The 26348-nt window shown below is 39.8% G+C and overlaps 1 protein-coding gene across 2 annotated transcripts; it reads left to right on the top strand.

Moving 5' to 3' along the window:
* Nucleotides 1–3807: 3807 nt before the first annotated feature.
* Nucleotides 3808–15732, top strand: LOC120727552. 2 transcript variants are annotated; one of them, XM_040021878.1, is made up of 9 exons: nucleotides 3808–3916; nucleotides 4282–4342; nucleotides 4726–4758; nucleotides 7511–7834; nucleotides 8260–8577; nucleotides 8685–8972; nucleotides 13792–14124; nucleotides 14831–14913; nucleotides 15004–15732. In XM_040021878.1, the coding sequence occupies exons 2-9, from the start codon at nucleotides 4303–4305 to the stop codon at nucleotides 15139–15141; spliced, it is 1557 nt and encodes a 518-aa protein (XP_039877812.1). In that variant the 5' UTR covers nucleotides 3808–3916; nucleotides 4282–4302; the 3' UTR covers nucleotides 15142–15732. The 2 variants fall into 2 exon arrangements, with proteins under 2 accessions (XP_039877812.1, XP_039877813.1); XM_040021879.1 differs by lacking the exon at nucleotides 8260–8577.
* The last annotated feature ends 10616 nt before the right edge of the window (nucleotides 15733–26348 follow it).

Genomic DNA, 26348 nt, shown 5'->3' with positions numbered 1-26348 from the left:
TGCAGGAGTCAGAAACTACAGCAGATGAACAGTTTCTGAAAGTCATGTCAGTAAGAAACAGGAAAACATCCAATAAACCTGACACAGGACCTGAGAGATGCAATTGACTCTGCAGTTGATCCATCTACTATTTGATCAGAAGAAGTGGTCCCAGTGGAAGAGTGTCATGGTCTTGGACCATGGACTCAGAGGTTTGAGTTTTAGGACTTAGAATTCTTGTTTATGTTTACTTTTTATGTTTTGTTTTTGTTTCTCCTCCAGCATTTTAAAAAGTAGAGATTACCTCTTCTTCTGGAACTTCTTGGTATTTTCCTTTTGAATTTATGGACTTTGATTTGTAGACCTTCAGCCACATGGAATAAAGCTAGTTTTCAGTTTAATCTGTTGCTTGTTTCTGCTCATGTATTTGGGTTATTTTCCATGCAAAGTATGAGAATGGGAAGCTATCAAGAAGCACTTCTTAAGGAAGGGAAACAGGGAGGAAATGCTGCCAAATTACACAAGAACTGGACTGAGAATCAGAGACAACTGATGTTGGGGTTAGGGTATATTGCAACAATATATTGGAAGAGAACAGTGTGGTGGCCCACCAGAGGGCTCCACTCACACCCAGGTCGGGAGGAGGGGTTCTGCTCGTTTTTGGCGCAATGTGTCCAGTTGTAGTTTGGAGATGAATAAAGTCGGAATGGAGAGTTACAGCTCCTGTGTTGCCTGTACCATTTCTCCACAACAGAAGAAAAGGAAGTAAAGGAAGTTGTGCTTTGAATCATTCATCAAGAAGCCTGACGAAGTAAGTTGAAGAAAGTTGCCAAAGAGAGTTCAGTTCCACATGGAAACATTTCTCCCACTAAAAATGCTACGTCCTGATGAACAGAATCAAACTTCGGAGATTTACTTACCTTGATGACTGAGCATGCATCAAGACATCTTTTGTCGTACTTCCTGTATTTTCCTGCTGCACTCTGAGCTCACTGCTACTGCTGTAAAATGGCAAAGCTGCGACCCCTGCTGTTCACGATCAACACTGACAACAAGACTGTAGAGAATTTTCATTAGCAGTTTTATTTCCTATTAGTACAATAAATACTTTTTCTTTTATTACATTGTTAAATAAAGTTTATTAATTTTATGACTGCTCGTCACTGCTTTTCCTACCTCACAAAGTTCAGGGTTCACCTGCTGGGCCGGGGTCGTCATTCACTCAGATTTAACTCTGGGTTATTGGCTAGCTTAGCGTTAGCATGCTGTCTGTGCTGAATCTTCCAAAGAGTCAAAGTTGTGTTAGCAGCACAGTGCAGTTGTTTCTGTCCTGGGTCCAGTTTCCACTTTAACATCACGCCCTTGGCCTTTTGTGTAATAAAATATAAATAAAATGTCCATGTCCATGCTGTAGACTGTGCCATTATTATTCCAAGGAACTGAATTACTGCAAATCAGTTCTCTACGAGAACCATTTCTCTTCAGAAAAGTAAACAGCTTTTCTGAAGAGTCAACAGCTGTCCGAGCTGTTTAAGAGACATACGTAGGACCTCCAGTGACTTCATGCTAAATCCACACTGACTGCTTCATCAGCCCAGGACTTTTACATTTTTACATGATGTTATGTATAATTTATACCCATTATACCAAGATTTGGGCAGTGTTGTTGACAAAAGGTGAATTGTATGATTGTTAATCACATAGCTTTTGAACCTTGGGTCAAATATAACTTCAGCAGGTGGAAGAGCATCTGCTACGAAATATTCACATTATCACCAAAGTGTGAACTGTGACAGGAACATTCAATCATTGCTGTAAAAGAGACACAGGAACAGGGAGAAAATACAAACAGCTCAGAGAAATCCAACAGCTGCTAAATAGTTTGAACCAGTAACCAAGTGAATTTTGGTTGGTCAATGAATGCTGAACATCCTTATAACTGTCCCTGTGACAGTTAAAATAAAGTTGTTAGTTTTATATGTTTCTGTAATAGATTCATGTTTAATTCCGTTCATTTATTTGTTTTTATTTTGGGATAAAAATCTCTTGGATAAGATAATAAAAAGTATAGCATTGATTAAAAAACTTGTCTGAAATATGGGATTACAAAATAAGGGTTTGTTAAAGTTGTAAAGTGCTGTAAAGTTTGTTTGAGGTAGAGTTTGTAATGGTCACATGACCAGAGTTTGACTGAGAGCACAACCAATGCATTTTGGGTCAGAACTAGCATGGGGACAGAGCTAGAGATGCGGCTACAGCCACAACATTTAATGTTATTCTGCATGCGGTCCAAGAGGTGCACACGGCAATGGTTTTCATGTATATTGTTTATATAATGTTGTATACATGTTCTACATTGGTAATAAGAGGACATTTTCAGTAATATCCATTACATTGCATTTTTCCTGTTCTGCTAGCTCAAGACTGTTTATGGACACTAACATAAGAGACTTTGATAAGATCAAACATATTTACGTGATAAACTTTGTGTTTTCTTCAGTTTTCATGTGTCTGAAGAAAATAAGAGAGAGAGAGAGAGAGAGAGAGAGAGAGAAAGAGAGAGGAATAAACTTCCAAAGACATCAGTGTGATGCATGGCCATTGTTTGTTGGACCCCTGTAGTTACCATCCTCATTAAATATAAACAGTTGAAGAAAGTTTCACAATTTAAATTTTTTTTCAACAAATATCATGTATACAATTATGTTGTTTTAATGACATTTAGCATTCATCCTAAGTTCACAAAGCACATATGCACACTTCCTCCACCAGATATCAATGTTAAACATAAGTTCATTACAATTTTTAACACTTGCAGAAATGAATCTCCATTCTTTTGCAGACAGTTTGACTAAATCTGAAAATAACCTTTCATGAAATATAGATAGTAAAGTTGTCACTGGTTCATTTGTTACTGAACTAATCAAAGCACAGGCTGATCTTTGTCTAACAATTACCCAGAAAATATTCATGAAAATGTCTGAACTCAAATTGAAGTATGGTATGTCTTTAATATCAAATGGCATCAGAAAGACATGGACGTGTTTCAGCCTGTGGCCTTCCTCACTGTTTCTGATACACATTTGGGTGTGACGCTCTTTTAAACACCCCCTGGTCCTAAACTATTGCGGATAAAATGAAATAAATATCAAATTAAATGATGAATAGAAATATTTACAGCATGAGTTCCTTACTAAGTTGGTAGGTTGTCACAGCAGAGCTGTGCTTGCATAAATATGTAATTGAGTAAGATTGTAACTTCGGATCAGACATTTGATAAGACTGGTTTCAGACACCTATTTTTAGCTGTCATCAACAAGTATCACTGAGGCTGGAACAAACTGTCAGCGGTTAAAACCTCTGAGGAAGGTATGAAATGTTTACTTCCTCTTCATGTGCTTTACCCTCGTATTATATCTCTTTATCTCTGTTGATGCAAATTCTGAGCCTATGGATTTCTGTTCACCAGTCTAGTCAAACAAAGAGGAAAAATATAGTATTTGCAATTTTGTAGGTTACATTCAAATGTTTTATTTGTGAATACGCTGTTTGGGAAAACTAATTTTCTGTTTGGGACTGGCAGAGAAAAAAGAGAAACAGATGCTCCTGAGGTACTTGGTTTAGAAAGAAGCTTTAAATAAGCTGCACATTTGCATGGTTCAGATTAAAGTGTTTTCAGTGTGGGAAAATACTTGATGTACTGAGCTATATCACACACTGAGGTTTCTGTGGTTATTTTGCAGCTGAGTGCCAGAAATATCAATCAGAGGATCTAATGTCTTCTAATCTGTGTAACTGTGGTTTAACAGCAACATCACATCAGTTTGAGACTGCAGGTGGAACAAATACCTGCAGCCTTCAGACGACTGCAGAGACCTGCAACTATTAAGAAGTAACCTTCACGTTAGCTTTCTAACTTTTGTGGATTACAGAACTGGTAAGAATAACTAATTAATTTTTATTCCATCTGCCTCACAGTTAAATAAATCTTCAAATATTGGCTTCATTTGTCATGGTCATGCATATTACAAAACCTTTTTAAAGTTAAAAAAACATACTGTACAGATAAGTCGTCCATGTACAAGTTTAGGAAACATATGAAACATTTGCTGTGTAAAAAAAACTCATTTTATTTGAGCAATTTCTGAATTCTAGATGTGTAAGAACAGTTTATGAACACATTAGTATTTTGCGGTCAGGAGTTTAAGCAGGTTGTAGCTGCAGCTGTTTTCATGGATTTTCATGGATTTTGGGTAGACCACAGACTGAGCTTTTCTGTCACTGATGACTCATTTTACAGAGAACACATTTTGAGTCTCAGCCATGTGGACACAACAGAGAAACTTCTTCTATTTGGCCATTGGTGAGATGAACTTTATATCACTTAATTATTTTCTTTCTTTGCTATACTAACGATGGGCATAACTTTGTGCTGAACATTGGGGAGGGGGGGGGGGGGGGTCGTCAAGATCTCTGTCTAAATAAATTAATCTGGGTAAATTCCCAGATGATTAAACATGGAACTATGTAGCTGAAATGACTAAAGAAAATGAACAGCCTATTTATGCAAGATAGTTCATAATTTTATTTGGGGGGGGGGGGGGGGGGGGGTATTGGCTGGGTCCCCAACCCCCCTGGAAATCAGTGTTCAGTTCCTTAAAGGTTTTCTGTTATTTATTGCATCCAAATTAGAAACAAGAACAGTTCATTATTTCAGCATAATAAGTTATATTTTCTTTTCTACAGTCTCGTATCTGTTTGCATCTTCAGCATCTGCAGGTCAGTCATTTTTTCTGTGAACAGCATCAGACTCACAAATGTTTTGCCAACCACCAGATAAAACAGTTTTGCTACATTAAATTACATTAAATCCACGTTTCCCCTCTTTTGTTCTTTTGATACATGCAATGCTTTATTTTTATCTATTCTTTTATTAGATTAGATCTTTTATTAGTTTCTTTGAATAAGTGAATGAATTGTTTAAAATATAAACCAACAGTACTAATGAACATTTGAAAATTTGTTTTAATAGGTACACATTAACCTATATATATATGTGTGTGTGTGTGTGTGTGTGTGTGTGTGTGTGTGTGTGTGTGTGTGTGTGTGTGTGTGTGTGTGTGTGTGTTCAAGGAATGAAGGGTTGCTTTAAAAGCAGCATTTTGCATTTTAATGTAGATGAAAAAATTATAAACTAAGAAACTTTGTTTGGATCAGAACTCATAGGAAAAAAACGAACTCTGCACTATTCGTTGTACAGCAGCAGTGTGTGACCATGTTATTCCGTATTATTATCGTTTTTATGTACATATAAATATTTTTTACTTAGCATGAAAATCAAATATAAAAAACATTTAATGAAAACTTAAACTTACTACAATAACTCTTTTCAGGATTATCCATGTCAACTGGAAAAGTAAAATGTAAAACAATTGTAGCACATTTATTTGGTTTATAATATTAGGCCATATTTATCTGTTTGCAAGTCATTTAGCTCCTATTTTAGCACCATCACATTGCACAATAATGACTGCCCTGTATTTTTACAAGTTTCTATCATGAATCATGTTTTTAATAGTGTTGAAATTAAACTTATTGCTACATTTCAGAGAGCATCTTATTTTGAAGGTTTCAGGCAATGCAGTCAACAGTTATTCAATCTCTTTTTACATTGAGTTAAAAATCATATTTTTAATAAATCAAGGATTTTGAAATAATTAAGTTTTAAAATAGTTTCTGTAACATTTAGATTATGTTGCCAGTAATTTAGTTTTCTTTTTAAAGCTCAAAGACATTTTTCTTCGTGAAATATGAATGCTGCACACTGCGGCTGTTTTATATTTTTTTGTTATATTTTTTTCTATTTTTTTTATTGTCTTCTTTTTTTTCTTTTTCTAAGTGAATTTGCTTTTTTATCACATTTTTGCCACATGCATTAGTTGTGGGTTTCAGTTATCCATTTCAGATTAAAATCGATTTTAGCTGGAATAATGCAATATCGATTCATTAAATCCTGAATTGATTATTAAATATATATATATATATGTATTTTGCAAGAAACACCAGAATCTCAGATTAAAGCTTTTATTCCAACAACCAACAAACAGCTAAAACAACAATTGAGAGCAGGTTAACGATTCCACGCAAAGACCTAAACACAAAGCGTGGACCCGACACATCAGAATCTGACATGACGTGACATGTCAGCTTTCTCACCTGTCAGCACTTGCATGGACATGCGGTCGGGGCTGAAAGACGACTGTGCCAAACTGTGCCACCTAATTAGCTTGGAAAGAAAAGTGATTGGAAGGTTCCTGAAGATGTTCTGCCTCTCAATCGAGAAGCTTTTTCTGTTCTATGACCAAATAATGGAGAGTCCCAGGTTGTTAAGTTCTAGTGGGAGTTGTCCCTTAAGAGTCTTGAAGAAGTGAAGAGTGAGACCACATCAAGTTTCATCTGGATTCTTTGGATCCAGTGTAAGTTTCTGGACCTTTCCATTGGTGTCAGTCAGTGCTCTTAAAATATGTGGTTTTCCCAATTGGGCTTTCATCAAACTGGCAAAGATGCACAGGAAAGAAGGTCAAACACCAACTAGGAAGAAACAGAATGACAAACGGAACAACATGTAGCAGGTTGATCAGAGAAACTCAGGAAGACTCAGAAGAGTCTTCTCTATGCACAATATCCAACTGCACTTCAAACCCAAACTAGCAGTGCTCAGACTTCTAAATTGGAGAAACCAAACAGGCACTTCATAAATGCATGGCACAACATTGAAGAGGCACCTCGACACAGCTATACATCTGCATCTAAAGGATAAATGTCACTCTCTCAGGATGCCAATTTTCACATTTTGGACAGAGAAGACAGATGGTTTGAAAGAGGAGTGAAAAAAGCCTTCTATGTCCACTGTGAATGACCATCCTTGAACAGCTAACGACACAAACCATCTGCCTCCTGGACTTAGAACTGAAGAAGCTTCTCAAATGAGAGAAGAAACGTTTTCAAGAAACTTTAAAAAGTCCAGTGCCTTTTCTTTCCAAACTCCTTGGATTACCATGACCTGGATGATTGAGAACCTAAACAGCCATGCTGTGCCATATTCAGTAATAAAATGTCCCCCTGTAAATGTAGCTGTATTCTACAGAGAAATATGTTTTTTTCTATCATCCTTTTAAACTGCTAATTCTTAAAAAGAAAAACGTCTGTCTGTGTGGAGCTCCAGCCATTTATTTCTCCACTGTGAGTTTGAGTGCGCTTCAGATGAGTCTCACAAAGATGTTCAAATAGTCGCTGTTCTAAACAATAAATAGAAAAAATATTGCATTTGTTTTGTGTTCAGGTGGACCCATCAGATTAGCTGGGTCCATTCCTTGCTCTGGAAGAGTTGAACTATATCACAAGCTCATTTATATTCTACTTTTTTGTTTTCAGTGACCCAAACTCACCCTTATTTGCTTCTTTGACTTTAATGAATAAAAAATAAGAAAATAAATTAGAAACACAGTCTAATCTTGTCTTTTTTTGCTAGGTGATCAGATAAGATTAGTTAATCCTGATAAGTCTGAGTCAGCTCGCTGCTCTGGAAGAGTTGAAATCTATCACAAGAACAGCTGGGGAACAGTCTGTGATGATGACTGGGACATAAATGATGCTGAGGTGGTCTGCAGAGAGTTAAACTGTGGAACTGCTCTGAATGCCACTAAGTCCGCTCATTTTGGTAAAGGAACAGGAGAAATCTGGCTTGATGATGTGTCCTGTTCAGGAAGTGAGAGATCTCTGACTGAGTGTCAGCACAGAGGATTTGGGACACATGACTGTACACACAGTAAGGATGCTGGTGTTATCTGCTCAGGTAAGAAACATTACTGATCAAAGGCAAATATGTAATAATTAAGGTTGCAATATTTGTACAGTTTTAGATTTGAGCCATTGTTTCATGTGGTCTATGTATATCTACCTCTGTATTTATGTGGGATCCATGAGGTATATTTCAATTGACACTATTGGATTTGTCACTTCCCAGTTGAAAGTTTTTTGTTGTTTTTTTTTTTAATTTAACTTCAGATATGAACATACTGCATGCACACTCCTCATTGTGGTTCATACTAAATCTCTGGCAATGTTGAACAAGTGTTAGCATGAAGCAATTCAATGAATCTGTCCCGTCAGTATTTTCTTTATAATTCATAATCAGTTCAGTGTGTACACTGAGCAAAGGATTGCAGGTTTGGATTGTTTTAATTTCTGAAATTAATTGTGTTTGTTTACTGTGCCCAGGTGTGCCAGTCAGATTAGTCAGATTATCTGGAAGCACTTTGTGCTCTGGAAGAGTCGAAATCTTTTACAACAACACTTGGGGAACAGTCTGTGATGATAACTGGGACATAAATGATACTAAGGTGGTTTGCAGAGAGCTCGGCTGTGGAACGGCACAGAGTGCTGCTGTATCACCCCGCTTTGGTGAGGGAAGTGGATCCATCTGGCTTGATGATGTGTCCTGTTCAGGAAGTGAGAGATCTCTGACTGAGTGTCAGCACAGAGGATTTGGGACACATGACTGTACTCACCAAAAGGATGCTGGTGTTGTCTGCTCAGGTGAGAAGTGATTTTTTGTAAATACTAAAAATTATAAATATAACAAGATAAAACTGTTGTCATTGTTGTTACACATGTTGTCTCTCTGTGATTTCTGTTTTCCTCAGTGATCCTTCCAAAGCCCAGAATCTTCATGAATCCTGCTAATAAAGTTAAGTGGAGAAGTGATCTCAGCATCACTTGTTCAATATCACCTCAAAGCCAACAGCTTCTACAAGGAGAATTTACTCTGAAGCAGATTTCAGGCTCATTCAGTCAGACAAAACCATCAACCAACAACTCTGCTACATTCAAGATCCTCAAAGTAGATTTTGACAAGGATGGATTGTACCAGTGTGAATATTCACACGACTCCAGCATCTCCACAAGTGACTCTGTCAACGTCTCCGTTACTGGTAATAAAATGTAATATTGTTTAAATTACAGTCATAAAGTGACAGTGAAAATATTGTGTTTACTTGTTACGCCCACTACAGGTTATTATAATGAAAATATAACATTTTTTAATATAAGAAGTAAAGTATGTATTTCAATGATTTATCAATTGGTTAATTCAATTCAATTCAATTTTATTTATATAGCGCCAAATCACAACAAAAGTCGCCTCAAGGCGTTTTATATTGTACAGTAGATCGCACAATAATAGATACAGAGAAAAACCCAACAATCATATGACCCCCTATGAGCAAGCACTTTGGCGACAGTGGGAAGGAAAAACTCCCTTTTAACAGGAAGAAACCTCCGGCAGAACCAGGCTCAGGGAGGGGCGGCCGTCTGCTGCGACCGGTTGGGGTGAGAGAAGGAAGACAGGATAAAGACATGCTGTGGAAGAGAGACAGAGGTTAATAACAGATATGATTCAATGCAGAGAGGTCTATTAATACATAGTGAGTGAGAAAGGTGACTGGAAAGGAAAAACTCAATGCATCATGGGAATCCCCCGGCAGCCTATGTCTATTGCAGCATAACTAAGGGAGGATTCAGGGTCACCTGGTCCAGCCCTAACTATATGCTTTAGCAAAAAGGAAAGTTTTAAGCCTAATCTTAAAAGTAGAGATAGTGTCTGTCCCTCGAATCCAAACTGGAAGCTGGTTCCACAGAAGATGGGCCTGAAAACTGAAGGCTCTGCCTCCCATTCTACTTTTAAATACTCTAGGAACAACAAGTAGGCCTGCAGTGTGAGAGCGAAGTGCTCTAATAGGGTGATCTGGTACTACAAGGTCATTAAGATAAGATGGGGCCTGATTATTTAAGACCTTGTATGTGAGGAGCAGGATTTTGAATTCAATTCTGGACTTAACAGGAAGCCAATGAAGGGAAGCCAAAACAGGAGAAATATGCTCTCTCTTTCTAGTCCCTGTCAGGACTCTTGCTGCAGCATTTTGGATTAGCTGAAGACTTTTCAGCGAGTTTTTAGGACTTCCTGATAATAATGAATTACAGTCGTCCAGCCTGGAAGTAATGAATGCATGAACTAGTTTTTCAGCGTCACTCTGAGACAGGATATTTCTAACTTTAGAGATGTTGCACAAATGGAAGAAAGCAGTCTTACATATTTGTTCACGGTAATATGTGCGTTGAAGGACATGTCCTGGTCAAAAATGACTCCAAGGTTCCTCACAGCGTTACTGGAGGCCAAGGTAATGCCATCCAGAGTAAGAATTAGTACCAGCAACACTCAACAGTCACTCCTCAGTCACTTCCTAGAGTACACACACACTAAGTGAAAAAATACAGTATATTTATATTAACTGCTAATCATGAATCTATGCAGGAGTTTTGTGTCTGACTGGAGTCTGACCTGAGTTTTCTTTAATAGATAATTGTTAAGGAGAATTTAGTTCCAAACAAAGTTGGGATCAAGTGTAAATAGAAATAGAATTCAATGATCTGTGAATCTCATAAACATAGAAAACACATCACATGTTTACACTGAGACCATTTTAATAAATGAATTTTCACTCAGTTTGAATTTGATGGCAACAACACATCTCAAAAACATAGACAGGGTCGTGTTTACCACTGTGTAGCATCGACTCTTACTTTAACAACAGAACATAAACAACTGAGGAGACCAGCTGCTGGACTTACGGGAAACAAATGTTGGCCAGACTGAGGATTCAAGCTGCTCAACAGTCTCGACTCCTGTTTATTATGTCATTTTTATTTGATCCATCAAAAAGGTCTGAAATGCAGAAAGGCCAGTTCACTACCAGGACTCTTCTACTATGAAGCCATGTTGTTATAATAGATGAGACTCACTCCCACTGTGCAAAGTGATATCTTTTATAAGTCATTTTTGGACTTCCAATTTTGGTCAGGTGTTTTTTTGTTTTGTTTTTTACCTCTGATGAATGCATAGATTTGTCTCCATGTACGGGCTATTTATAGTCCAAATGTGATCATTGTGGACATCTTTTCAAAAACAAACTTAGACTCAGTGTCATTTTTATAATGCTTCTACGTGTATAGCCTCTTTAGTCTCATGTTTTAAGAGGGTGGAGGGTATGTTTTCTGGACAGAAACAGTTATATGTGAAGGAATGCAGAGTGATCAGTGGACATCTGAAAGATGGTGCAGCCTCCTGAGCTAAAACAAAAGTGAGCAGCTGCACAGTGGATTTGGAGCAGAAAGCTTCTCACAGAAACTTTGCAAAATGTGCGCATTGTTGAGTGGATAGTTCACATACCAGTGATGGCACGTTTCAACCTGACGTTCCAGTGTTCCAGATTAACTGGTGTCGCGAATTAACTGGTGACAGAGAGTAGTGTATTTCCCTTGGATAGGAGGGATCCTGGAGGAGGGTCATCACACGGCGGGTGGACAGTGGATCCGGTGAGGCCTCCACATGATGGTATTGCATGTCGCCGGCTGAAACGGCCCGAAGAGCAAACTGAGCTTTGATGTGCATGAACCACAAAGGAGGGTTGTGAAGCCAAAAATCCGGCAGCTTAAAACGTACAGCTCTGCTATCCATCCTGATTGCCAGTCCTGGTAGCCGGGCATCGGTCCTCCAGGATCTCCACTTCTGGCCGCAACCCGGCTCACAATGCACCCGACCCCTACTGTGCCTCCTCCGGGTGGTAGGCCTGCATTAAGATGGGCCCATGTCCCTTTTTCAGGTTGTGCCTGGCCGGATCCTGACAAGGATTCCTCCTGGGCGCCTCCTGGGTGAGGTGTTCTGGGCATGTCCTATTGGGAGGAGGCCCCGGGGCAGAGCCAGGACATGCTGGAGCGATTATATCTCTCGGCTGTCCTGGGAACACCTTGGTTTTCCCTCAGACAAGCTGGAGGAGGTGGTTGCGGAAAGAGAGGTCTGGGATTCTCTGCTTGGGAATAAAACTGTCACATAATGTCCAAAGAAATGACCCAGTTTAAAGTTCAAATGTTGAACGTCATACTGACGTCCAAGTTTGATCACTGTTGGCTGATAAATTGGACATCGTATAGATATCGAGAACTGGTCAAGGACCCAAGATAGACATGATCTGGACTTCTATCTGACGTCCAGTGTTTAGTTGGCTATTATGTGTCACATGCACACACTGAAAGTAAATTGTCTTCACATCACAACTGTGGTATAGAGTTTCTTCCTGCTACCAGGTGGTTCCTGTTTTACAGGGAGTGCAGAATTATTAGGCAAGTTGTATTTTTGAGGAATAATTTTATTATTGAACAACAACCATGTTTTCAATGAACCCAAAAAACTCATTAATATCAAAGCTGAATGTTTTTGGAAGTAGTTTTTAGTTTTAGCTATTTTAGGGGGATATCTGTGTGTGCAGGTGACTATTACTGTGCATAATTATTAGGCAACTTAACAAAAAACAAATATATACCCATTTCAATTATTTATTTTTACCAGTGAAACCAATATAACATCTCCACGTTCACAAATATACATTTCTGACATTCAAAAACAAAACAAAAACAAATCAGCGACCAATATAGCCACCTTTCTTTGCAAGGACACTCAAAAGCCTGCCATCCATGGATTCTGTCAGTGTTTTGATCTGTTCACCATCAACATTGCGTGCAGCAGCAACCACAGCCTCCCAGACACTGTTCAGAGAGGTGTACTGTTTTCCCTCCTTGTAAATCTCACATTTGATGATGGACCACAGGTTCTCAATGGGGTTCAGATCAGGTGAACAAGGTGGCCATGTCATTAGTTTTTCTTCTTTTATACCCTTTCTTGCCAGCCACGCTGTGGAGTACTTGGACGCGTGTGATGGAGCATTGTCCTGCATGAAAATCATGTTTTTCTTGAAGGATGCAGACTTCTTCCTGTACCACTGCTTGAAGAAGGTGTCTTCCAGAAACTAGCAGTAGGACTGGGAGTTGAGCTTGACTCCATCCTCAACCCGAAAAGGCCCCACAAGCTCATCTTTGATGATACCAGCCCAAACCAGTACTTCACCTCCACCTTGCTGGCGTCTGAGTCGGACTGGAGCTCTCTGCTCTTTACCAATCCAGCCACGGGCCCATCCATCTGGCCCATCAAGACTCACTCTCATTTCATCAGTCCATAAAACCTTAGAAAAACCAGTCTTGAGATATTTCTTGGCCCAGTCTTGACGTTTCAGCTTGTGTGTCTTGTTCAGTGGTGGTCGTCTTTCAGCCTTTCTTACCTTGGCCATGTCTCTGAGTATTGCACACCTTGTGCTTTTGGGCACTCCAGTGATGTTGCAGCTCTGAAATATGGCCAAACTGGTGGCAAGTGGCATCTTGGCAGCTGCACGCTTGACTTTTCTCAGTTCATGGGCAGTTATTTGGCGCCTTGGTTTTTCCACACGCTTCTTGCGACCCTGTTGACTATTTTGAATGAAACGCTTGATTGTTCGATGATCACGCTTCAGAAGCTTTGCAATTTTGAGACTGCTGCATCCCTCTGCAAGATATCTCACTATTTTTGACTTTTCTGAGCCTGTCAAGTCCTTCTTTTGACCCATTTTGCCAAAAGGAAAGGACGTTGCCTAATAATTATGCACACCTGATATAGGGTGTTGATGTCATTAGACCACACCCCTTCTCATTACAGAGATGCACATCACCTAATATGCTTAATTGGTAGTAGGCTTTCGAGCCTATACAGCTTGGAGTAAGACAACATGCATGAAGAGGATGATGTGGACAAAATACTCATTTGCCTAATAATTCTGCACTCCCTGTACTTACTATAGCTTTGTTATTTGTTCTTTCTTTTGTTCTCAGTGTTCCTGCAGCAGCCCAACATCTCTGTGACATCTCCAGATGGAGGACTGGTCAGGGTTCCTGATGGTTCAGAGATCATCAGCGGTTACAGCTTCGTCTTCACCTGCACAAACAATGAACACTATCCTGGAGGAGTTTTCAATCTCATCTTCTATGGCTCCAATATGAAACGCACCAAACACACAAAGCCATCTGTCAACAACTCAGCCTCCTTTAGTTTCCCTGTAGCTGACTTTGGACATGATGGTCGCTACAGCTGTGTGTATGAGATAACTCTGTCAGCAGGAACGTTCACTTCTCCTGAGGCATCCTCGATTCATATTATCATTATATGTAAGCAGACAGCAAAACATTTCTACTTGCTGTGAGCAGTATTTGAATGACATATACATCACTAGATTAATATCAACATATTGAAATGGATGTTGTTAAACATCACTGTAGTAATCCCCCAAAAGTATATTCTGTTCATCTGGATTTAGCGTTTTCAGTGGGAGAAAAAAAAAGTGACTTCTTCAGTCTCAGCTGACGGCAGGTTTCCCCAATCTTATAAACATCACATTTGCTGAAACCAGCCCACTGAAGGAACAATGGGCTGGGAGGTCAGTTCCTTGATCATTAATATGCAAATTGTCATGACAATTGATCAACAACGACTGATCAAAGCCCATGACTACCATTCACAGAGAGTTGAGGTTCCCCACTCCCAAAGGCCTTTGATCAGTTGACTAAAGACTCCCGAACTTATCTGTAGGTACTTCATCAGTGGCTGCTGTTCAGTCTGATAATGATGCAATGTGGCCACCATATTGACGAGATGGAGTCACGCCTCCTAAACCATGTGTGTCTGGAGTGTCAAATGTGATGTAGTAAGATTGTGGGTGGGTGGAGAGACTTTTACATGCCATTCACTGGAAGCCCATTGCTTCATAATCTGTTCTTGTTAACATGGATGATTTATGAGGTTTTTCACATAATTTGTTTTAAGTTTTTTAAAACCAGCAATGTTTGTCTCATGGTGACTGATCTCTTTCCACAGATTCAATCATTCCAGTCCTGAGATATGTTTTCCTGCCACTGATTCTGCTTTTGGAGAACATTGCCCTTCATTTCTACTATAAGGTACATCAGAGTAAATAAAAGCATGTATGAAACTGAGTGGTAGCTGAGAAATGTAGGAACAGTAACGTGGATTGTGTATCATCTCTCCAGGTCATCAAAAAGCAGAAATCAGACAAAAAGGAGAACGATGAGACGGATGTTTCCAGAGCTGAAGAAGTGGAGGCTGAGGAGGAAGCAGTCCAAGAAATAGAATCGAATCGAAACATAGAAACAAATGCAATAGTTTAAAATTTTTTGTTGGAATTTAGATTAAAATTGTTTAAATATTGTTTAATTATGTTTATGTTTTAAATGTCTGACACATTCCTGCAGCGACTCTATTTAACCTGACTTTACTGTCCAGTATAAACTCTTCATGACTGTGACTTAAGTTTGAAAATAATCCTTCATCCTCTCCAGTCCTCGCTTTCTACTTCTTCCTCCATCTCTGCCAGCAAAGTTTTCCACACATTAAGTTTTTTACTTCTCACTAAACTGTATCTTTGGCTAACAGACAGAATGTGTGTCAGTCTGCACATTAACACGTTTTTATGTTTGGTGATATTTTTGAAAGTCTTTCAAATTATCTGCCGCTTACAAAAAATTCCTGCAATTATAGCATCCTATTATATATATAACAATATATTGGCAAAGAAAAAACCAAAAGGCAGTAAAAAGTGTTGTTTATGCTTTGAATCATCATCACACCTGGAGGAGTTTTCCTGAAGACTGCTGAAGAAATTAGAAGAACGCTGGCGAAGAGACTTTCATGCACATTAGAATTGTACAAACTGTTTTTCCTCATATACTGTGTTTGTATAAAGAAAACAATTGACTTAAGACTTTTGCACAGTACTGTAATAAGGAAAATGAAGCTGTCTCCCATTCATGCAGCTTACAACAAGAGCTGACAGCAGACACAGGAAGTCAGTGAGAGAGATAACGGTATGAACGGCTAATAAACTTGAGATGTTGTGATTGTGTAATGTTGAACAAAAACAGACTAAATGCTGGGCCTGAATTTAGATACATTACTTTCATTTTCATCAAAGTAACTTGCAGGAAATTTTTGTATTGTTGTTGGCACTCTGATTTTATAAAAATATATGTTTGTTTTATATTTTATTCTAAAATCAATTTTTTTTTAATTCTTACATTTTGGGGGGACAAATTTTATCTGAGACTGATGGTGGAAAAATATACACAGATATGACAATTTTAAATCACCTCTCACCATCAGTAACACAAAATCCGCTTTGACCACCCTTTACTTTGTTGGGATCTAAACACTTCAGGCTGGAGGACGTCAGTGGGAACTAGAGATGGGTACCGGTGTCCGGTGCCATGATGGCACCGGTTCTGACATAAACGGTAGTAACCAGACCGAAAAGCAGCGCACATTTCGGTGCTTTATTTCGGTGCTTTTTTTTCCTGAGCTGTGATACACTTCTAGCCAATCATTTTACGTTTCCGAGGATAGTAGGCGGGCCCAGGTAGGTATGTTCTTTTAGAGCAGAGCTACAGATTAAAATGCCCAAGGCGAAGCGGTCAAAAGTCTGGCTTTACTTCACAGCAAAAGATGCAAACTCAGCAGCCTGCAACAAGTGCTTTAAGCTGATACTGTGATACTGTCAAAGGAGGTAACACCTCAAATCCGATGAAACACCTGGCGACACATAGTGTTTTTTTTTTTTAAAAGCCGAGAAATGCGCCGTATTTGATAGCTTGCTGCAAGACCTCACACCGAGCACATCTACTGCGGGTGGGTTGCCTGTTATCGGACCCGGAGTTTGCAACATCCCCCAAAAACCCGAAGAGTAGAGTCCTGGCCCCTAGCCCTGCCAGTGTAGCAGAAATGATGACGGATGATGATGGCAGCAGCAGCCGTTTGTCATGGTCCTGGGTCGGTGACCCAGCGCTTTGAGTTTATGATTATTATTTTCTAGTTTATTCTGATTTTGTATTAGTTCTTGGGGTTTGGTTGTCATGTTTATTTTCCCTACCTGTGTCTCCCTCTGTGTTCTGTACAGGTCCCCAAGTTTTGTGTTGTAAAACAGTCTGTGTGTTTCCTGTTTTACTTTGTAGGTCTGTGTCTCATTATGCCCATTAGTTCCAGCTGTGTCCCCTCCTGTGTGCCATTTCCTGATTACCTGGTGTGTGTATTTATAGTTGGTGTCTGCCTGTGCTTCTCGTTGCGTCGTCTGTGTTTCTCTGTGAATCTCCTGTGTAGTCTACATTATTCCACGTTTCTTCGTGTCTCTCTGCTCCTCGCGCCATGTCCTCCATTTTGTATTAGTTTTCCCAGTTTAGGTTTATGTTCGGTTCTGCCCACACCTTGGTTTTGTGCACTGTAAATAAAACCCACTTGCACCTCCGCCATTGTCTGCTATTGGATCCTCCTTTCTCACCCTCCACACGACTGCCGCCCCAGCCGTGACACCGTTCTTCTCTGCGTGAGTAGCTTAATGTTGTTCGTGTGTAATTTACGTTGAGTAGGCTAACCACGTTATTACATTAATGGATGTAAGGTGAACTAGCAAACGATACTCCCTTCACCCTGGACAAAAAGGCTAAAATGACCAAAGAAAAAGAGGAAAACAGCTAAACATGAGAGGTTTTTGGACAAAGTTTGTGTTTTTTCCATTGTTTAAGCACTGCTTCCAGCCAAGAGTGATGCCATATATGCCCCATAGCTGCAGAAAAGGCTAACATTATCTTTTTACAAAAAACCAGCTGAACATGAGAGGTTTTTGGACCAATGTTGTGTTCTCCATTCTTTAAGCTAAGTTCGAGCACCGTTTAAGCACCGGCACCGTTTCAAAAGTACCGGTTTGGCACCGGTATCGGATAAAACCTAAACGATACCCATCCCTAGTGGGAACCCTTAAAACCCCTGACAGATTTGATCAGCTCTGTCTTTGATTCAGTCCTTGTGGCTCACAAATCCTGGTGGGACATATGTGGTGTTTTCATTCCACAACCATCCGCAAAGGAAAGAAATCAAGAAAAAATATACTGATTTCTGGGAGCATATCAGACACCACTGATCCAGCTGTGCTGAGTAACTCTGACACACAGTGAAATTTCTACCTGTTCCTACCAAACAATTTCTTTTGTTGTACTTCCTGTGTTTTCCTGCTGCACTCTGAGCTCTCACTGCTGCTGCTCTAAAATGGCAAAGCTACGACCCCTACTGTTCAAGATCAACACTGACAACAGGACTGTAGAGGCTTTTCATTTCCTATTAGTACATTAAATACTTTTTCTTTTATTACCTGGTTTATTAACGTTATGACTGCTCATCACTGCTTTTGCTACCTGTTGAGGTTCAGGGTCTGCCTGCTTTGCTCGGGTCAGCATTCACTCATATTTAACTCTGGGTTCTTGGCTAGCTTAGCATTACCATGCTTTCTGTGCTGAATCATCCGAAGGGTGAAAGTCGTGTTGGCAGTACAGTCCAGTAGTTTTTGTCCTGGGTCCAGTTTCCACTTTAACATCACGCCCTTGTCATTTTGTGTAATAAAATATAAATAAAATGCTTATATTTTGCTTATATTTTATAGACTGTGTGTTTTGTAGACTGTGCCATTATTTTTTTTTTTTTTTCACCTAATGACACACAAACTGAAATCAGCTGATTGTCATGGAACCAATAAGCAGAATCGCAGATAACATTTCCAAGGAACTGAACTACTGGGAACCAGTTCTCTACAAGAATTAGTCCTCAGTTCCCATCCCTAATCTCGATGAAAGTAAACATGAGAAGACTGTCAACAGCTGGCTGAGCTGTCTGAGAACCAGATGTAGGACCTCCAGTGACGTCATGCTAAATCCACACTGACAGCTCGATCCACCAGCTCAGTCAGCACTTTTACATTTTCGTTGTTCCATGACGTTATGTATAATTTAAACCCATTATACCAAGATCTGTGGACTGTTGTTGACAAAAGGTGAATTGTATACTTGTTTATCAAATAACCTTTGAACCGTGGGTCGCATATTGCTTCAGTAGGTGGAAGAGCATCCACTCAGAAATATTCACATTATCACCAAAGATACAGTGGGGCAAAAAAGTATTTAGTCAGCCACCGATTGTGCAAGTTCCCCCACCTAAAATGATGACAGAGGTCAGTAATTTGCACCAGAGGTACACTTCAACTGTGAGAGACAGAATGTGGAAAAAAAAAATCCATGAATCCACATGGTAGGATTTGTAAAGAATTTATTCGTAAATCAGGGTGGAAAATAAGTATTTGGTCAATAACAAAAATACAACTCAATACTTTGCAACATAACCTTTGTTGGCAATAACAGAGGTCAAACGTTTACTATAGGTCTTTACCAGGTTTGCACACACAGCAGCTGGTATTTTGGCCCATTCCTCCATGCAGATCTTCTCGAGAGCAGTGATGTTTTGGGGCTGTTGCCGAGCAACACGGACTGTCAACTCCCGCCACAGATTTTCTATGGGGTTGAGGTCTGGAGACTGGCTAGGCCACTCCAGGACTTTCAAATGCTTCTTACGGAGCCACTCCTTTGTTGCCCGGGCGGTGTGTTTTGGATCATTGTCATGTTGGAAGACCCAGCCTCGTTTCATCTTCAAAGTTCTCACTGATGGAAGGAGGTTTTGGCTCAAAATCTCACGATACATGGCCCCATTCATTCTGTCCTTAACACGGATCAGTCGTCCTGTCCCCTTGGCAGAAAAACAGCCCCATAGCATGATGTTTCCACCCCCATGCTTCACAGTAGGTATGGTGTTCTTGGGATGCAACTCAGTATTCTTCTTCCTCCAAACACGACGAGTTGAGTTTATACCAAAAAGTTCTACTTTGGTTTCATCTGACCACATGACATTCTCCCAATCCTCTGCTGTATCATCCATGTGCTCTCTGGCAAACTTCAGACGGGCCTGGACATGCACTGGCTTCAGCAGCAGAACACGTCTGGCACTGCGGGATTTGATTCCCTGCCGTTGTAGTGTGTTACTGATGGTGACCTTTGTTACTTTGGTCCCAGCTCTCTGCAGGTCATTCACCAGGTCCCCCCGTGTGGTTCTGGGATCTTTGCTCACCGTTCTCATGATCATTTTGACTCCACGGGATGAGATCTTGCGTGGAGCCCCAGATCGAGGGAGATTATCAGTGGTCTTGTATGTCTTCCATTTTCTGATGATTGCTCCCACAGTTGATTTTTTTCACACCAAGCTGCTTGCCTATTGTAGATTCACTCTTCCCAGTCTGGTGCAGGTCTACAATACTTTTCCTGGTGTCCTTCGAAAGCTCTTTGGTCTTGGCCATGGCGGAGTTTGGAGTCTGACTGTTTGAGGGTGAGGCTGTGGACAGGTGTCTTTTATACAGATGATGAGTTCAAACAGGTGCCATTCATACAGGTAATGAGTGGGGGACAGAAAAGCTTCTTACAGAAGACGTTACAGGTCTGTGAGAGCCAGAGATTTTCCTTGTTTGAGGTGACCAAATACTTATTTTTCACCCTAATTTACGAATAAATTCTTTACAAATCCTACCATGTGGATTCATGGATTTTTTTTTTTCACATTCTGTCTCTCACAGTTGAAGTGTACCTCTGGTGCAAATTACTGACCCCTGTCATCATTTTAAGTGGGGGAACTTGCACAATCGGTGGCTGACTAAATACTTTTTTGCCCCACTGTATGTAAACTATGACAGGAACATCTAAACATTGCTGTAAAAGAGACTCAGGAACAGGGAGAAGATACAAACACCTCAGAGAAATCCATCAGTTAATAAATAGTTTGAAACAGGAACCATCCATGAGGAAACACCACTAACCACTGAACCATCGTACCGTCCAGAACAATATTTTGTTGATAGCCAGTTTATTTAAACCAAAATAGAAAAGATGTGTTGGTGCTTTTTAACCATTTGCAATCATGAAAGGAGGGACCTGGACAAATATACAGGGAGTTGGAGTTCTTTCAGCCGTAAGCTTCAGGTCAAAGTGTTGAACCAGCACAGGTTTTATTCCTGTGACGTCTGCGATGTCAGACAGCATGGCTTGAGGAGATTGGGGACCCAAATGCAGACAATGGAGTCAGAGTGAGGTGAACAAAAAAAAAAAACACTATTAAAAAAAAGCAAAGGAAAACTGAGAGAAACTAACAAAAACCTAGACTGGGGTAACTAAACATAACATAAGACCTGAAAAACATAGACCTTGAACAATAAACCTGTAAACACGGTGGAAGACAGAGTAAATGCAGAGGATGACAAGCAAACGAAGAGGAACAGAGGAACAACACACACTATATAAACAGGGAATGGCACACAGGCAGGGAACACAGCTGAGGGTAATCTGACATAACGAGACAAGGGGAAGCAAAACGCAATACACTGAACACAGGACAAGGGACTATCAAAATAAAACAGGAAGCATGAGAAATTCATAATAACTGAGACACTTGTGGGACTCATTTAATGGGTGGACACAGATGGATGTATTGTAATAGATACTGTCCCCCCTCCATAATGTTACCTGTTGGAGTGCTTGTTGTTGTTACTGGGTGCATTCAGTTCTTTATTACTGTATTTTGACATATACTGTGCTCATTGGCAATCCAGCTAGAATATTTTGGTCAATGATGATTCCCATGGGTGATGCTCACGCAGGCACTGGATGGGACAGCTTTGGGGTCCTGTGTGTTTTAGTGCACGGACAGCCTGCAGAGTGCAGCTACGCTAAACCAAAGTGCTTGTGTTTTCGTATTTGCAGAGCAAATGAACAAGTAAAGAGAAATGATTCTAAACTCATGCACGCCTGGAAGTGTAGTTTGTCCAAGTGTGCAACACACTGACACATGGAAACATGACTGACTCGGGAACAGAGGGAAACAAAGAGACAAGGGTGTCCAGACATGAGATGTGGGACACAGGACACTCACAGAGAAGACATGGGAACAGAGACTAAACACAGGCTATGATAAATACTACGGGAGGGAGAACTATGATCACCAGAGACATAACAACCAACGATAATTAAACCCAGGAATAACAATAATCAAAGAATATTAGGTCAGAATCAATAACACACAAATACTGGATCGCAGACCCAGTACTGTGACATTTCCACCCATGGTGACCCTTACATTTTATGATTCAAACACTGGTTAAAATGTAACAGATAAAATGCTTACATACATTTGATGATTCATTGGAATTTTGTTTTAATAAGTAGGTCAGCATAAGTGAGTTTTGGTTTGTCAATGAATGCTGAACATTGTCATTAAATATGAACATTTGAAGAGACTTTCAGAATTTTGATCATTATTTCAACAAACATCATGTATTCAACTATGTTATTTTGTATTAATTTCTGGATCACGTTATTCATTGTATGTTCACAAAGCACATATGCACTCTTCCTCCACCAGATGTCAATGTTATACATAACAAGTTCATTACAATTTTTCATGTTTGCAGAAATAAATCTCCATTCTTCTGCAAACTGTGTGGCAGGGTGAGCTTGGTGGGGCGACTGCAGGGGAGGAGTGGAGCAGTGGAGCTGGTGAACATCTTCTAGTCATGCCTTCCCTATTTCAGCTGGGAGCACTACAAAGTACCAAACAATAGAGTATCAATGACAGAGACAGTGTGACCAAAATAAAAAGGCTGAAAGTGAGATTCCCGAGTTGTGTTGGATTCTTCAGGGTTACAATATGAAAATAACCTTTCATGAAATATAGATAGTGAAGTTGTCACTGGTACATTTTACACTGAACTAATGAAAGTACAGGCTGATCTTTGTCTAACAATTTCCCAGAAAATATTTATGAAAATGTCAGAACTCAAATTGAAGTATGGTATGTTTTTAATATCACATGTCATCAGAAAGACATGGACGTGCTTCAGCCTGTGGCTTTTTGCTTGTCATACACATTTGAGTGTGACCCTCATTCAAACACTCCTTGGTTCTAATCTATGGTGGATACAGTAAAATAAATATATGAAATTAAATGGTGAATAGAAATATTAACAGCATGAGTTCCTTATTAAGTTGGTTAAGTAAAAGAAAATAAGATATGTGTCTGTAAAACAGTTAGCAGTGGTTGTCCCAGCAGACCTGTGCTTGCATAAATATGTACCTAAGTAGGATTGCAACATCTGATGAGACATTTGATAAGACTGGTTTCAGACACCTATTTTTAGCTGTCACCAACAAGTATCACTGAGGCTGAAACAAATTGTCAGCAGTTATGAAATGTTTATTTCCTCTTCATGTGCTTTCCTGTCATAGTATATCTCTTTATCTCTGTTGATGCAAATTCTTCTGTGAGCCTTTGGATTTCTTTTCACAAGTGCTGACAAAAAAAATAAGAAAGCTATATGCATATGTGCAAATGCATTCATTATTTTTAATACAATGAAACACTGAGCTGTTCTCACTACTGACACTTTGGAAAGTTTACAAGGACTTGATTCATAGAAATCAAAGCATACCTAATTTAAAGTGGGCTGATCTCCCTTCTGAGTGTTTCAATTATGTCTAAAGCAATGGTGTCAAATGCAGGATGTGGCCACGGGTAAAAGATTGATTAAATGAAGTAAAATCATGTGAACAGGGTGAATCTAGGTAGATTTTGTATTCAATAGTGATTGGTAATGATAGGCAGGCAAAGAGCCCCTGGATAGTACTGAGACACTGACTGATACACTGAGGAGAAATGGCATCAACATGAACTTTAAATCACTGAGGTAACTAAGAGACTGAGTGTCACTAACACATAAGCAGACAGAACAATCGGAGGCAGAGATTTTAAACCTTCTGTAAGTGGAGTTTGATTGCAGGTGTTTCAGAAAGCAGAGTGAAGGAAACATGTCAAGGCCACAGCTTGAGCGCGAGACAAACAACATCGAAAGAAACAGAGGGAAATATAGAAAAGACGAGTCAGTGGTGGAGGACAGGAGAGACCATGACATTAATGTTGCAGGGCTTCCAGTGCTGCTATTGAAACACGCAAAAAATTTGTACAGACACAAACACATTTCTGACTCCAGCTAAGAGACTTCAGTTTGTTTCACAGTCTGAATTTGGTGCATCAGGTGAGATGTGTGACTAGGAGATTGGTTCAATTATTTTTTGTTGGACTTATACATCATATACATGATTTAGCAATGTGGAAAAGAGTGCCAACACAGTTTTCTGTTGTATCATCTTGAGGCATTCCAGGAAAACTGTTTTGTGCAAACATGTCAGTATGAGTTTTTGATGACAACCACTCAGTTCGACACAATTTTTGGGTCAGTCCACATATTTAATGATTTCATCTCATAGTGTTGTTGAACATGTTAAACATCCTGTGGTCATTATGTTTTCTGTGCATCCGCCGCAATGATCCAAACAGATTTTTTTTTTTTGTAAGTTACATTCAAATGTTTTATTTGTGAATATATTGTTGGGGAAAACTAGTTTCCTGTTTGGGACTGGCAGAGAAAAAAGAGAAACAGATGCTCCTGAGGGAGTTATTTTAGAAAGAAGCTTTAGGTAAGCTGCACATTTGCATGGTTCAAATTAAAGTGTTTTCAGTGTGGGAAAATGCTTGATGTACTGAGCTACATCACACACTGAGGTTTCTGTGGTTATTTTACAGCAAAGTCCCAAAAATATCAATCAGAGGATCTAGCATCTTAATCTATGTAACTGTGGTTTAACAGAAACATCACATCAGTTTGAGACTGCAGGTGGAACAAATACCTGCAGCCTTTAGACGTCTGCAGAGAACTGCAGCTTTCAAGAAGTAATCTTCACTTTAGCTTTCTCTTTGTTGTGAATTACAGAACTGGTAAGAATAACTAATTCATTTTTATTCCATCTGCCTCACAGTAAAATATTAGCTTCATTTGTCATGGTCACGCAAATTACAAAACTTTAAGACACAACATACTGTACAGATAAGTCGTCCATGTAAAAGTTGAGGAAACAGTTTATTTGAACAATACAGGGAGTGCAGAATTATTAGGCAAATGAGTATTTTGTCCACATCATCCTCTTCATGCATGTTGTCTTACTCCAAGCTGTATAGGCTCGAAAGCCTACTACCAATTAAGCATATTAGGTGATGTGCATCTCTGTAATGAGAAGGGGTGTGGTCTAATGACATCAACACCCTATATCAGGTGTGCATAATTATTAGGCAACTTCCTTTCCTTTGGCAAAATGGGTCAAAAGAAGGACTTGACAGGCTCAGAAAAGTCAAAAATAGTGAGATATCTTGCAGAGGGATGCAGCAGTCTCAAAATTGCAAAGCTTCTGAAGCGTGATCATCGAACAATCAAGCGTTTCATTCAAAATAGTCAACAGGGTCGCAAGAAGCGTGTGGAAAAACCAAGGCGCAAAATAACTGCCCATGAACTGAGAAAAGTCAAGCGTGCAGCTGCCACGATGCCACTTGCCACCAGTTTGGCCATATTTCAGAGCTGCAACATCACTGGAGTGCCCAAAAGCACAAGGTGTGCAATACTCAGAGACATGGCCAAGGTAAGAAAGGCTGAAAGATGACCACCACTGAACAAGACACACAAGCTGAAACGTCAAGACTGGGCCAAGAAATATCTCAAGACTGGTTTTTCTAAGGTTTTATGGACTGATGAAATGAGAGTGAGTCTTGATGGGCCAGATGGATGGGCCCGTGGCTGGATTGGTAAAGGGCAGAGAGCTCCACTCCGACTCAGACGCCAGCAAGGTGGAGGTGAAGTACTGGTTTGGGCTGGTATCATCAAAGATGAGCTTGTGGGGCCTTTTCGGGTTGAGGATGGAGTCAAGCTCAACTCCCAGTCCTACTGCCAGTTTCTGGAAGACACCTTCTTCAAGCAGTGGTACAGGACGAAGTCGGCATCCTTCAAGAAAAAAATGATTTTCATGCAGGACAATGCTCCATCACACGCGTCCAAGTACTCCACAGCGTGGCTGGCAAGAAAGGGTATAAAAGAAGAAAAACTAATGACATGGCCACCTTGTTCACCTGATCTGAACCCCATTGAGAACCTGTGGTCCATCATCAAATGTGAGATTTACAAGGAGGGAAAACAGTACACCTCTCTGAACAGTGTCTGGGAGGCTGTGGTTGCTGCTGCACGCAATGTTGATGGTGAACAGATCAAAACACTGACAGAATCCATGGATGGCAGGCTTTTGAGTGTCCTTGCAAAGAAAGGTGGCTATATTGGTCGCTGATTTGTTTTTGTTTTGTTTTTGAATGTCAGAAATGTATATTTGTGAATGTGGAGATGTTATATTGGTTTCACTGGTAAAAATAAATAATTGAAATGGGTATATATTTGTTTTTTGTTAAGTTGCCTAATAATTATGCACAGTAATAGTCACCTGCACACACAGATATCCCCCTAAAATAGCTAAAACTAAAAACTACTTCCAAAAACATTCAGCTTTGATATTAATGAGTTTTTTGGGTTCATTGA

This window comes from Simochromis diagramma, unplaced genomic scaffold (assembly GCF_900408965.1).
Source record: "Simochromis diagramma unplaced genomic scaffold, fSimDia1.1 OVJJ01000205.1, whole genome shotgun sequence".
NCBI classification, from domain to species: domain Eukaryota; kingdom Metazoa; phylum Chordata; class Actinopteri; order Cichliformes; family Cichlidae; genus Simochromis; species Simochromis diagramma.
Note: the sequence above shows the minus strand (reverse complement) of the source record. Positions and strands in the feature narration are given on the sequence as shown.

Excerpts from the sequence above, each read along its gene's own strand:
- LOC120727552 (XM_040021878.1), top strand. The coding sequence starts at position 4,303 with ATGTGGACACAACAGAGAAACTTCTTCTATTTGGCCATTG. Across the intron at positions 4,759-7,510 it reads TGCATCTTCAGCATCTGCAG|GTGATCAGATAAGATTAGTT; the intron begins GTCAGTCATTTT and ends TTTTTTTGCTAG. Across the intron at positions 14,914-15,003 it reads CCCTTCATTTCTACTATAAG|GTCATCAAAAAGCAGAAATC; the intron begins GTACATCAGAGT and ends TCATCTCTCCAG.